The 14,483-nt window shown below is 46.1% G+C and overlaps 2 protein-coding genes across 28 annotated transcripts in view; both read right to left on the bottom strand.

Annotated features, from left to right (window-relative positions):
• mical3a (microtubule associated monooxygenase, calponin and LIM domain containing 3a) overlaps positions 1–2,869 on the bottom strand; it is a 75,168-nt gene extending 72,299 nt beyond the window's left edge. For 15 of the 25 annotated variants that reach the window (XM_084016635.1, XM_084016639.1, XM_084016616.1 and 12 more), the window contains exon 1: positions 2,761–2,865. The gene's annotated coding sequence lies outside the window, so the exon portion shown is untranslated. Of the gene's footprint in view, positions 1–2,760 lie in introns of all 25 variants that reach the window. The other 10 variants (XM_084016624.1, XM_084016627.1, XM_084016631.1 and 7 more) reach the window with 5 other exon arrangements.
• A 1,726-nt stretch (positions 2,870–4,595) lies between these two features.
• The window catches only part of LOC311019000 (UPF0606 protein KIAA1549), a 37,033-nt gene continuing 27,145 nt past the window's right edge, over positions 4,596–14,483 (bottom strand). For 2 of the 3 annotated variants that reach the window (XM_084018145.1, XM_084018146.1), the window contains 4 exons: positions 9,324–9,376; positions 8,707–8,855; positions 8,019–8,173; positions 4,596–6,914 (listed from right to left, as the gene is read on the bottom strand). In XM_084018145.1, the coding sequence (XP_083874271.1) occupies positions 6,675–6,914; positions 8,019–8,173; positions 8,707–8,855; positions 9,324–9,376 (597 nt within the window). In that variant the 3' untranslated portion in view covers positions 4,596–6,674. The remainder of the gene's footprint in view (positions 6,915–8,018; positions 8,174–8,706; positions 8,856–9,323; positions 9,377–14,483) is intronic. The other variant, XM_084018147.1, reaches the window with a different exon arrangement.

Here is a 14,483-nt window from a genome sequence, read left to right as displayed (position 1 = left end):
GGAGTCATGATGGACTTAGTGGGGGATGGGACGAAAAAACAACAATGGGAGACTCTCCCCACAGAGATGAGCTCATGGGCACGAGTCAGTGACGGGGAAGAAATCTGTGCATCTGTTCAAGTAAAGAAATAAAACTAAAATGCATTAAGCTACTACTTTGTATGTCCTTCATGTTATACTATCAAGCATTTCATGTTAATGTATGTTAATAGACACAGCCTGACGCCCGAGGAAAGCTCCGTATGAAGAGTGACCAATAAAGTTTTGCGGTTGCTAAATGCATTAACTTGTCTGAGGTCGTCTCGACAACGATTCTGGCTGCTGACAACGCTTTTGATTGATATAGGATACCAGAAAGTCATCAGATACACACAAATGAACACACACACACACACACACACACACACACACACACACACACACACACACACACACACACACACACACACACACACACACACACACACACACACACACACACACACACACACGATAAAATACGCCCCTGCAGCGTCCATCTGCTGACCAAAACAAAGCTATTAGAGAGATAATAGCTTAACAAGATTATCTGCTGATTATCATGAAGAAAAAAGAAAAACACCAATTCTGAAGCTCTTGGAAATGTTAAAGAGGTAGAAAACATGCATGGTGAACATATATTCACTCCATGTTAAAGGCTCTGACTTGCACTGCTGTTGCATGAATGGACACCTGCTGCAAGATTTCACACAACAACGTGGATGCAGGACAACTGAACACGGTTCCCCCTGTTTGTCCTGCAGAAGCGTACTACTCGTACAGTTCCACGCTGGCAGGTGCCCGGCTCGTCCTGCCAGAGCCGCATTCTGCTGCTGCTGCTGCTGACTGCTCCCAAAACATCCAGAGGATGTGGTCTCTGCAGGACAGCCGTGCAGAGAGATCCAGTGTCTGCCAACAGGGATTAACGCTGTCAGATGATCAGCTGTAGCATACCGCGCAGCTTTATAAAGTTTAACCGAATACCTCTGCCACCGAACTACACAGAGTGCACCGCGTACTGCATCCACATTACTGCTTTATTTTTGCTTTAGTAGTAGATCCTACTAATTGGGAAAAAAAATGTAGATTACATTGAATTTATATTCAGAGTACATGAGTGCAACAATGTTTTGCTGAAGAAATAAAGGCAAAAAGGAACATTGCACCTCTTATCAGAGCACAATCAACGTGTTTATCACGTCAAACCCGGTGATGGGGGGGCAGCAGCTGACAGCCAGGATCAGTGTCTGAAGTCAGTGCAAGAGGGCAGCTGCCGAGCAAACGGGGCAGCAGCCTCTTATGAATGACAGCTATTCAACCTCCCCCTTGAACATCACATGAGCGCTGCCTCCTACTCGGCACGGTGCAGCACAATGTCACACTGTGTGTCTTCTGGTTACAGTAGAGCCTGGTGGCGAGGGAGGCAGATAACCTGCACCGCGACCTTGGCCGCTGGCGGCGGGAGGGGAATGAGTTTGTGTAGATGCCTGACCTGAAACGCAGCTACTTTTAGTTCTAACCTCAGAGAAAATGTGTCATAAAGCAGCAGCAGCAGCAAAAAAAAAAAAGATTCTTTCTTTACCCTTATTTAACCTTCCCTCCTGCCTCCCACAGCAGCTGGTTCATCGCGTGTTATGAAAACAGACGAGGCCGGGGGGTCCGCTCCTCCTCGCCGTTACGTCACATGTTTGCTCACGGGCAGAACACGTGTGCACAAAAATGTAACCTTTACCTCACAAATCCTTTTGTTTCAGCACCTCCAGCTCGGAAATGCAAACCCTGCCTCCCCCTCCACCCTCCCCCCTCTTTCTGTGTTTCCTGATGGCAATGTCAAGATGGAGCAGTGTGAAAACGACCCAATTACTGTATAAAGATAACCTGCACTGGGAGGGCTGGTGGAGAGGGAGGGGGGGAGGAGAGGGAGAGAAAGGGGGAGTAGGAGCTGCAGTATCACCACTGGTCTTAAAAAGGAAGATAAAGATGGTAGAAACAGCACATTTCCTGCTCAAATTCATACACACAAGCAGAGTGGTGACGTCCCCCCCCGTGACATCACTCTGTGACATCACTCTGTGACATCACTGGGTGACATTTAGCACATGGCTGGATGCTGCAGTGTCTCCTCCATCCCGCTGCCATCGATCCATAGGCAGCAGCTCTGACGCTGCGTGATGACGCGGCATGCAGAGAGTTGCGTAATAAAAAAAAAGCCACGCTGATAAACAAGGAGGGCCGGGACCACGTCGTCGCCACGGCAACCGGGCTTACAGTCGAGACGGACGCATCGCCGTTCATCCTCATCAGACCGCAGGAATGTCTATTTCTGACAGGCAGCTGGAGAAACATGCGCTACGGTGGCCAAGTGTACACACACACACACACACACACACACACACACACACACACACACACACACACACACACACACACACACACACACACACACACACACACACACACACACACACACACAGATACTGTAACAGAAATGTCTGCACTGAGACTGCATCAAACTCAATCACCCTCATGGAGAAACGAACATCGGTCACAATAACAAACACTGAGGAAAGACATGCCTGCTCCGGTTGGGAAACTCTTCCTATTGCATCCATAAATTCCAGAGATGTGACACACACACACACACACACACACACACACACACACACACACACTAAAACAAACACACACACACACACACACACACTAAAACAAACACACACACACTGATAGCAGTCTACTCACAAGTGCTGCTGAATCTGTGCTGGGATCAGCGAATAAGGCAGGTATCCTGATCTGCCTGTCTTTCAGCGGCAGACTAGAAAGGGAGAGTGGCTGAAGAGAGAGGGGGGGAGAGAGGGAGAGAGGGAGAGAGGGAGAGAGAGAGAGAGAGAGAGAGATCTGCAGTGCTGGAACTCTGTCAGTATGCTAATGCCTGGATCTGCTGTGCCTCCCTCTCCGTTTCTCCTCCCTCCCTCCCTCCCAGTTTTCTCCAAGGTCAGTGGGTAGAAACTGCCTGTTTGACTCATCCCTTAGGTGAAGTGCCCCCCCCCCCCCCCTTCTCCAGGCTGGACACCGGGACACAGTAATTACCGTCATGATCCAGATTAACTCCTGGGTGTGCTCTTGTTATGCTACGCCGGGCAGGGCTCGATTCAGCTAGCTGAGCCGGGACGGGACAACACACAGACAGGATTACTGTGTGTGGTTGTGTGTGTGTGGGAGGGGAGGGGAGGGGGGTGTTGGACCCCACAAGGAGGGCCAGGGGCAGCCAGACTGGACAGGATAGGACACTCGTAAGCCCTGCAGGAGACAAGAGAGAGACAGACACTGAGCTAACAGCACAAACACATTTACAACGACAAAAACTAAATCTGATTAAACTTAAATTAATGACAAAAAGATTAAAGTGCAGTGGCATTTTATATGAGGGGATAATAAAGCCGGAAATGAAGGATTATCACAGCCTTTGTGAAAACAAGGTTGCATTGGATTTCTAGCTGCAGTGCTGGAGTCTCAAAGAGTCACGGAGGAGACCAGAGACAAACATCTGAGGGTTCAGGAGATTCAAGGAGACGCAGCAGCGATCATCTGCATGCTCAACAATTCATGCAGTTTAAATGGAGACCAGATTAAGGTGTGTGATTCCAGTGCTATACAAACAACATCAGGCTGTGGATCAATGCGACGACTCCGAGTGTGCGTGCACCGTCTTATACTTGCTGACTTGTGTGCAGTCCGCTTCCTGCAGAGTTCAGGAGCTTTGCTGACCGTTTATCTGCTTCGCTCACTGGCTTTGAAGCCTGTGATGGGATTAGAGGGGAGAAGCGTCTGATGGGATGAGATAGAACTCAATATACGAGCAGGAAGTACCACGAGGGGAAGTACTGTAAAAAAAACAACAGCAGGACTCAAAGACGATCACATTGAGTGACACCAAAGTGTCATCAGTTTGCTGTTCCCAGGCATTTTACAGCTGTTCTAATAATGTTTGCTATTTATATTGGAGATGTTTGCCTATGGAGAAATTACATATTATATATTATTTTCTGACTGTAATATAAAGACCAAATGTATATCAGAATCATCACTGATCAACATTCATCCTCAAAACCTCCTCTCACATCAATTTGAGGCGATCATACACGTTCTCCTTCATTATGTTACGACACAATTCCTCCATTAATTATAAAAGTACTTATAATAGCGTATTTTCAGAGACTCAAATCCTCAGGAATTGGTTACATCATCCGCACAACTTTGTTATGAAAAGAGTGGATTTGATTTCTTTTTTTTGTAATGTACTGACACCCTGTGGTTGTTTGTGGTAAGTACAACACCTGCAAGACTGCCTCTGTATTGAATGAATGACATGAGATATGATGACCTCATCATGCATGCATGATGTGTGTTCAGCACCTCCGACTCCAACTCAAAATTAACTTATATAGTGCTTTTGTGGAAACTCAAAGACGCTAATATAATGGTGATTATGTGTGAGAACTCAAAAGGCCATTAAAAAAACAAAAGGATGTACAGAAAATCAACGTTACAAACTTGAAATGCAAGGACACGTCGAGTGACAGTTTCTTTTTGTATTTCAAGATTTTTGGAACAGCATGCGCAAAAACAAACAAAAAGAATTACAGCAACTAAACATGCAACACCAACCAAACACAGAGTTGGGCCAGCCAACAGATCATTTTTTTCACAAAACAACAAGACGTAGAAATAGATGGAAATCACATCAAAAATAATAATAACAAAGGAGCTGAAGATGAACACGGGGAGATGGGCTGTTGTTACAGTACAGAACCAGCAGGTGGAGGCATACAGTGTGAGATCGGTCAAACAAAACATGAACATGAGGTGAAATTGAAAACCGGATACTAACCCGTCTCCCTGCACATCAGAGACTCCATATAAGGACATGTTTGATCAACGTTACCTGGATGAGATTTCATCCCACCATAATGTCATTCCCGATTACAACTACTGCTGTAATTTACTACATCATAACCTTCGACACCATGTGACATAATGAACGACGGTAAACGAGACACGCATCCCGATTACTTAACCTGTTCAGGTGAGTCCAAAAAGGCACATTGTAAACAAAGAAGGAAGTCTGGTGACGTCTGTAGAATGTTTCAACTCATATAAAGTCCACCGCAACATATTCTCAAGCCCTGCTTTAAAATCCATATCTTTCTCTTTTATTTCATTTCAATAAAATATCACTTCAGGCCCCAAAACATCACAACATGTCAGGGGAGGGTCATGTAAAAAAAAAAAGAAAAAAAAAGGAACTTAGAATGATTTTCAACCAGTACAATTAACAAGAGACATTTAAAAGGGAAAAACATGGCATGAGAAAAGTCCAAAAGCAGATAAACATGACTGGTTGACGTAAACCATGAATGACGACAAACACAGTACACCGTTTTCCTTCCTGTGCTCACAAAAAGGCATCGCGATCGTTGAATACTGCATGAAACAGAGATGGTGGTTCAGTACATAGTAAATACTTGTTAATGTTAGACAAAGAATACTGGTCTCCGTGACTTTCCCTCCATGACAGTTCTCCCCACGCATCAAACTGTCTCGTCATCACCTCTTTTTTTGAACGACCTGAGCTGTACCAAGTAGTCTGCATACAGTGCATCAAACTACAACCAAATACATTACACCCTAATTGTCAAGTACATACTGAAAGTCATTATTTGTAACACACCTGGGCCTGTAATATCTGCCTCTGAAGTCACGGTTCAAGATTAATGTGATTTCAAGGCCATTATTTTTTTCCATGTTCGTCTGTTAGTTACTAAACATAATTAAAAACACAGGAGATTAATGCAAGTTGTCCTCAAAAAGCAGGATGTACAGTAAGTCAAGAGATCAAAACAATATCAACTCAGACCGAGTGCTACTGCACTGCTAAGGTACACACAGACTAGGGGGTGTTAATGTGTGTTATTAGTCTCAACCGCTGCCCCTTGGTGCCTACTGTCGGAACTGGCTCGCTGTGAACTTTGACCTTACTGTAGGCTCGTACAGTAAATCGGGTCGGGTGAACTACATCACAGTGTCAAGGCATAGCATGGCTCATCATGGCAGGAAATGAAGTAGCACCTGATGTTGATTAAGAGGTTAAGGGCCTGCATCGGGGGAAAAACAACAAAATACCTGTGTGGTAGATTAAGTAATGTGTAAAAAAAAAAAAAAAGGAAAAGGAATTTCCTTAAAATGAGATGTGTCTTCGGGATTATTCCTGTTTAGTGAAGGCAGCATGAGGATGAAACCATGACACAGAAATGCAGCAAAATGTCACGGATGTGGATCCACGGTGGCCAGGACCGAGCGCGGTCATTCCCCGATCCACATCCAAGTGCGGGACAGACGCGTGTCGTCTCATTTGAAAAGGTCCGGCGGATTCTGTTCGTATCGTTCTTCATTTCATTACACGCTCTCTGATGAATCCTGTCAGTTAGAAATCTCTTTTAGCGTCCTCGTCGCTCCAGTTTAGCAGGACTATCTCTCTGCTGTACACCCTCAGGGACTTCCATGGGAAGTATTGTCAGATTAGGCGAAGCAGGCAGGCAGGGTCAGTAGCATGACTGGTTAGAGCTACAGATTGGGGGGCCGAGGGGGGGGGGGGTTCAGCTGTGGTAGCTGGGCACAGCTGCCTGTTTCTGGGAGAGACGCAACAGCTCCTCCCTGATGGCCTTGATCAGGGAGGCGGAGGAGTGGGTGGGAGGAGATGTATCCAAGGGTGGCGGGGCCGACAGGTAGCCCAGCCCCGGGCCGTCCAGGTGGACGGGGGGCGCCGAAGGCTCCCTGATGCCGCTTCTGGGCGTCTGGAAGAAAGAGGAGGACGTGTAGTCAGGACAGTCCAGGAACTGGAGGCAGAGAGGAGGACGAGGGAGAAGAGGAGGAAAAGAATTGTGAAGAAAATAGAGGAAACGTAGTGACAGAACTAGAGATTGTGGTTGAGTAGACAGGACTAAGATAGCACTACAAGACAACTTAACATTTATACATATAAATATAGAAAACAAAGAGCGTAACCCCCTGAGACCTGCGGGACAGTTGGCGATCCGGGCCAACATCGCTGTCTGAAAGAGGCTGGAGCTCACATTTAAAAGCTAGAGCTAAATTTAAGCCAGACATTGGTATCTAGACAAGTAAAAAGTGGCACCAACCATACAGCATGTTGGGAACGAGGCTAAATAATGCTACAATTTCTAGAGAGGGAGAAACTGGAAAGGCCATATTCAGGTTTGGGCAAAAACTATGCAGTTGTTGAATGTGGTACGAGTAAAAATGTTGTATTTCTGCATGCTTGGGTCCCTAAAAAGTTTTATTTATTTCATAAATTGGGTATGACTGAAAAGATGAGACTCTTTATGAGCCCAATTGTATTCATGTATTCACCAAATATGTGAAAGAAATGGTATAAATCCCCCAAATTGTTGCAAAAATGTATGAGACATAAGTGAGTATGGGGATGGCCATTCAAATATACACTTTCTCAATTTATTTGATGAATTAATGAGTCTATGTAGGTCTCCAAGGGTTAAAGAATGAGGTTTTTATTCTTAATCCCCAGAAAAGATCACAAACCAAGACATTTAAAAACGGTTAGCAGCTTCCTAAATGAAATAGTGCGTTTGTTGGGGACTATTTTCAGACACGGACTGACATTTGGAGCTCCAGTGAGAATTCCCAGCAGCAGTGCGGTGTGTGTGTGGGATCAAAAGAAACAACAGTGCCCATGTTCATGGTAATTACAGAAAATGTCACCCAGTGCAACAGTGTGGCTCACTGATGCATTTTTAATGGTTTAAACAGGGATTTATAACACAGACAAGTAAGCAAACAGACTTTGGATACACAGAAACTAGGATCAGCTTGTTTTTTTTTGTTGTTTTCATGGAATTTGTTAACATGAAACATACATTTCCTTTCAGGGTTTAAATAGTTGGAAGAAGTGATTTACTCACTGCATCTTTTTCAGGCTCCCTGGAGAAGTTGTCCCCGCCGTGGAAGTGGTTCCAGCCGATGCCTCCGTTCTGCCCTGGAGCGGCCCTGGCCCCTGCTGGGTAACCGTTCATCCGGCTGGACAAGCCCACCTGTGTAAGATGATGGAGGTGGGCACCTACACACACACACACACACACACACACACACACGGACACACACATCAGAGTTACAGTACCTTATTTCCAATCCCCAGCAGCCACTTGAATATACTTTGATACGATCACTCCAGTCTGAAAAGCACTCTGTCTTGGCCGTGTGCTGCACTCTATATGGTAAATGCCAAAATCCATTTCTATTAGCGTAAGTCACATGTTGGCAACACCATCACGCCTTTAATAATTTAAGAGAGAGACAAAGCTTTTTTCAGTTTGACAGCTTTAGAGAACGGCGGTGTGCGTCTGTATTGAGGAACGGCGCTGTGGCCTACTTCCAGCAGTGATCTAAAATAAACTGCGTCCACAGACAAACACACTGTATGAAGACAACAAACTAGTATATCAACCTTCCAGTGTTGATTCTTAAAATGTTGTCTTTTCATATTCAAATGAAGATGTAAGAAGCAGAAATTAGATTAAGACATATGAACACCATGGGCTTTGTTTTCATTTAATTCCAACAGTATTCGGAGGGCTGTTTGTGTCTGTTTACCTGTAGTTCCCCCTACTGGTCGAGGTCTGGCGGAGGAGGGCAGCTCGTCGACGTAGATGCCCCTGCTGGAGTACAGGCTGTCTGGCTGGAGCTGCTCACATTGCCCTGCTGTTTCTCCTGATGGCAGGTAGCTGGATCCAAGGCCCTGCCTGAAACACAAAGACGGGCATTTTTCATTCACTTAGTTGTGATTTAATGGAAAAAAACAAAATCACTGATTGTGACAAATTATTGGGATTCTTCCCAGCTGCAGTCTTAACAGTCATATCAGCGAGTAATGGCCCACGAGTGTGTTGACAGCCGCTGATCATACTTTAGTTCCACTGTGCTCAATTATAGCGATGACCACATGGGGGTCTTGGTGTTTTTGGAGGCATTTCTGAGACCGCTGCTTCAACCCGATCCATTAAGCCAATAAAATAAAGATAACTCCTCCTTCACTATTCATGAGGCCTCACTGGCTGCACCTACAGGAAACAAATCCCCACCGGCAAAGCAGCAGAAATCAGGCTGTCGTGATCAATAAGAAATCACTTTGGTGCCAACGTCAAATATAAGCATATCCTTTATTAATTCATACATGAAAACTGAATTTTTTTATCAACCACTCTACTGACCTTGGTGTCAGGCCTTGGATGGGGGGAGGGGACAAGTTCAGGTCAGTGAACCTCTGAAGACAAGGAAAGACACAGTGTTTAGGAGAAAGTGAGCAACAATAGTAAAAACAAAGGGCAGATCAACTGCATGCTTTGCATTCTAGTAGAAACAACTTATAAAATATTCAAAGCTTGCATACTGTATCCAAATATAGCTGATATAAATACTGCTATTAATGCAAAGAGAGCTCTCGGTGGATGTTTGTATGGTATTTGTATTGGTTACAGATGCAAAGCAGTGCTGTGTGTATAGCTTTGTAAACAGCATTGTATTTTTTATTAAGCATGGTTTTGTTGGATATCCCTCTTTTCTTTAGAGTTTGCAGCAGATTAAAGCACTGAACCTGCAAAATCATTTACATTTACATTTAGGTCATTTAGCAGACGCTTTTGTCCAAAGCGACTTACAATAAGTACATTTGTCAAAAGAAGGAAACAAAGAAACCACGACGTATCATTGCCGATGCAGTAAGAGCTAAAAATAGAACAAGTGCTAGGTCCTCATCTGAGTAAAGTAGTACTTCAAGAGTAACAGTGCTACGATCCGATTTTTTTTTTTTTTTTTTTTTTTTTTTTTTTTTTTTTTTTTTTTTGCGGGGGGGGGGGGGGGGTCGAGGGAGGGTGTTAGTGGGTCATGCTATGTAGAGTCGAGGTGAAGTCTGAACAGGTGAGTCTTGAGCCTTTTTCGGAAGATGGCAAATGACTCTGCTGTCCTGACATTGGTCGGGAGTTCGTTCCACCACTGAGGCACCAGAACAGAGAAGAGTCTGGACTTTGCTGAGCGACATTTGTTTGATTTCAGCGATGGTGGTACCAGCCGGCCAGCTGAAGTAGAGGAGCGGAGTGCTCGCTTCGGGGCATGAGGTTTGACCAGTGTTTGAAGGTAGGCAGGTGCCGTTCCATTGATGGCCCTGAAGGCCAGTGTCATCGTCTTGAATTGGATGCGTGCTGCAACAGGGAGCCAGTGGAGGTCACGGAGGAGGGGGGTCACGTGGGAGAATTTGGGTAGATTGAAGATAAGGCGTGCTGCAGCGTTCTGGATACGCTGCAATGGTTTAATCGCATAGGCCGGGAGTCCGGCCAGGAGAGAGTTGCAGTAGTCAAGGCGGGAGATGACCAGTGCTTGGACCAAGAGCTGCGTTGCATCCTTTGTGAGGAAGGTCCGAATCCTGCGGATATTGTAGAGGGCAAATCTGCAGGATCGGGCCACAGCAGTGATGTTGGGGGTGCAGGATAGTTGGTCATCGAGGATTACACCCAGGTTCCTCGCAGTTGAGGAGGGAAATACTGTGATGCCCTCAACAGTGACCGACAGGTCCATGTGAGGGCAGTCTTTCCCTGGGATGAAGAGGAGTTCGGTTTTATTCAGGTTAAGCTTGAGGTGATGTGCAGTTGTCCAGACAGAGATGTCAGCCAGACAGTCCGAGATGCGAGTTGCAATGTGAGCGTCAGAGGACGGGGGAAAAGAGAGGAACAGCTGGGTGTCATCAGCGTAGCAATGGTAGGAGAATCCATGCGATGTGATAACAGAACCTAGTGATCTGGTGTATAGTGAGAACAGAAGCGGTCCTAATACTGAGCCTTGAGGGACACCCGTGTCCAGAGAGCAGGGTTTGGACATAGAGCCATTCCATGTGACCTGAAAGGTGCGGTTTGTCAGGTATGATGTAAACCAGGTGAGAGCAGAGTCGGTTATGCCAAGTTCAGCCAGAGTGGAGAGGAGAATTTGGTGGTTGACTGTGTCGAATGCAGCAGATAGGTCAAGGAGAATGAGAACGGAGGAGTTGGATGATGTTTTGGCGTCTCGCAGGGACTCGGTCACAGTGAGGAGGGCCGTCTCAGTGGAGTGGGCAGTCCTGAATCCTGATTGGTTAGGGTCTAGGAGGTTCTTCCGCAAGAGATAGGATGACAGTTGGTTGTAGGCAGCACGTTCCAAGGTTTTAGAGAGGAATGAAAGAAGAGATACAGGTCTGTAGCTTTGGATGTCAGTAGCGTCAAGGGTGGGTTTTTTCAGGAGAGGCTTCACGATAGCGGTCTTAAAATCCGCTGGAATGACACCTGAGGTGAGGGAGGAGTTGATCAGGGTGGTGAGGAATGGCAAGATGTCGTGTGAGATGTCCTGGAGAAGAGAGGAGGGAATCGGGTCAAGGGAGCAGGTGGTGGCACGGTTAGATGTAACAAGTGCGTGAACGTCTTCAGAGGTGAGGGGGCTAAAGCTGGTAAGACCATCCGAGTTGAGAGTTGGGGGAGATGTCTTCTGGGAGGGAATAGGCGTGAATGATGAGCTGATGTCATTTACTTTCTTGGTAAAGTAAGTTGCAAAGTCATCGGCAGTAAGGAAGGAAGGGGGCGGAGGGGTAGGAGGGGTGAGGAGGGAAGAGAACATGGAGAAGAGTTTCCTGGGGTTGGAGGCAAAAGAGTTGATCTTTGCCAGGTAGAAGGCAGATTTAGCTGCCGAAACAGTTGAGGTGAAGTCAGAGAGGAGGAGGTGGTAGTGAGCAAGGTCCTCGTGCTGTCCCGATTTCTTCCATTTTCTCTCTGACGCTCGCAACAATGATCTGTTGGTTCGCAGAGGTTCAGACAGCCAGGGAGGGGGGGGAGATGATCGCGCCGGTCGTGCGATTGGGGGACAGAGAGTGTCCAAAGAAGAGGCGAGTGAGGACATCAGGATAGAGGAGGCTTCCTCAGTAGGCATTAAGGAGAACTGTTCCGAGGATGGGAGCGAGGAGATAACAGTTGAGGAGAGAGCGGAGGGAGTGAGGGATTTCAGGTTGCGGCGGCTGGTGACCATTCGAGGCGTAGAGGGGAGGGATGTGGTGGGCTTCATGGGGAGGGAGAAAGTCACAAAGTGGTGGTCGGACACGGTGAGCGGGGTAACAGAGATTGCCGAGATGCCACAGGATCTTGTGAAGACAAGGTCAAGTTGGTTCCCGGCCCGGTGAGTTGGTGGAGAGGGGGAGAGCGTAAGGTCAAATGCGGAAAAGAAGTCGATGAATTCAGATGAGTGTAGCTTTCCCGAGTGGATGTTGAAGTCACCGAGGACGACGAGCGGTGTGCCATCATCAGGGGAGCAGCTCAGGAGGGCATCCATCTCATCCAAAAAGTCACCAAGAGGACCGGGTGGGCGATAGATCACTATGATGTTGAGTTTGAAAGGAATGGTGACAGCGACGGCGTGAAATTCAAGCGTAGATTGGGGTAGGTGGTCGAGAGGAAGGACCTGGTAGGACCATGTGGGTGAGATGAGGAGCCCAGTTCCTCCTCCTCGCCCTGTTCGTCTTGGGGAGTGTGAAAACGAGTAGGCAGTTGAAAGGGCAGCTGGAGTGGCAGTGTTTTCTGGGGTGATCCAGGTCTCTGTGAGGGCCAGGAAGTGGAGAGACTGCAGGGAGGCATAGGCTGAGATGGTGTCCGCCTTCTTGACTGCAGACTGGCAGTTCCACAGCCCCCCTAGTACTTCAAGTTCCTTACCGGTGGAGATTGGTGGGTAGCAGAGATTGGATGGGTTACAGCCTCGAATGAAGGGACTTCGGTAAAATCTTCTCCAGTGCGATGTCCTGACTGGGATAAGACACATGGCTGCGAGGGGGGGGGGGGGGGGGGGGGGGTTGAGATGTTATACCTACCTCAATGGGCTTCCTCGATGGACTCCCACAGATAGACTCCCTGTGTCTTTGTTCAGCTGTCTTCGTTCTGATGGCCCGACGTTGCAGCTGACGCTGTAGTGACAGCCTTTTAAGTGCTCAATTTACCGCAAGTACTGACTGTGGCTCCTCCTTCCCTCTAATCAAGTCTATTCACTACAGGTGAGCTGGCTCAAACAAGCTGATTGCTCACTTACCATAGACAGCTTCACAAGAAGTTCAACAACAAGCTATCAATACTAGACTAAATGTTACCACTAGCTTTACACACACAATGCCTGAACCCAAATCTACAATTAGTTTCTGACTTACCAACAAGAGACAAAGCAGCTTCCTTCCTTTCTCCAGACCAAATGTGGTTTGAAGAGAACTACTGCTGTCCTTTAAGTTCTGACTGGGGCTCCTCCTTCCCTCTAATCAAGAACCAGCAAATAGCTTTTTGTGGCTCCACTGTTCATGAACTTTCTCTCTATGTGTCATGGATCCTCGTGTTGGACTACAGCAGAAAGAGTAGTGATTAATGGATGTTAATAGCTGGGAAATGCATTTAATTATGCATTTAAAGAATCATAATGATAATTAAGCTATAGGCAAGATGAATGCATCATAACCAGGAAATAATAACCTTGTATTTTTCCATTGAGTGCGGTCTGTAAAGTACTGATAACGTTTTTTCCACATTCACGACGCTGACGCCACATAATCTAATTGGAGTGATTTAGAAATCTTAACGGCTTCCTGTAAAGCTAATATAAAGCTTCACCATCTGTAAACAAGTCATAACTTTTTTCTCCATATAATGCCTACGGGAATTGTAAAACTGTATGTAAATTTAGCTCAGCTCTACCCTTCAGCATGAATTTCAAGGAAGGGGATATGCTATTGATAATTTGTACTCTATCGACTAGTTCCACTCATAACATGAAATACAATGGATGTGTGTGGCACATGCCAACAATTATAGACTCCAAGCTAAATGTGTAAACAAACTGTGGCATTGCAGAAAAGAAAAACTTTTTATGGTGCTAATTTGCCCAAACTAAATACAGTTTAAGCACAAAACCAATGCAAACACTGAGCTTATTATTCCAGCAGCCTTCAGGAGAGTTACATGACTGTATCGTCTTCAAAACCAGCCTACCAAGCATATGAAGACTCTTAGGAGTTGCAGATAGCTGACGGGGTTGTGAGGTCGCAGCTTCGTGGGGGTGACAGATGGAGGAATACTTAACTGATTAGTCTGCTAAGAGGACATGATTAAACATAAAGCTACAGGCTTCATGCTGTGAATGAGTCGAGAAATACCTCGAGAAAGGGACGAGACAGTGAATACAAAAGGATTCTGCGTGTGTCGCTACCGTTTTGCTGTTCTGCTTCTACAAGTTTAAACTGGGAGCCCTGATCCCTCTTTTCTCAGGTTAGTGACAGAATACATTTTACACAAACTGAAACATAGAAAAAGCTGCTACGGAGAACCATT

Source organism: Eutrigla gurnardus, assembly GCF_963514095.1.
Source record: "Eutrigla gurnardus genome assembly, chromosome: 9".
Lineage (NCBI taxonomy): Eukaryota > Metazoa > Chordata > Actinopteri > Perciformes > Triglidae > Eutrigla > Eutrigla gurnardus.
This window is presented reverse-complemented; position numbering and strand designations above follow the sequence as displayed.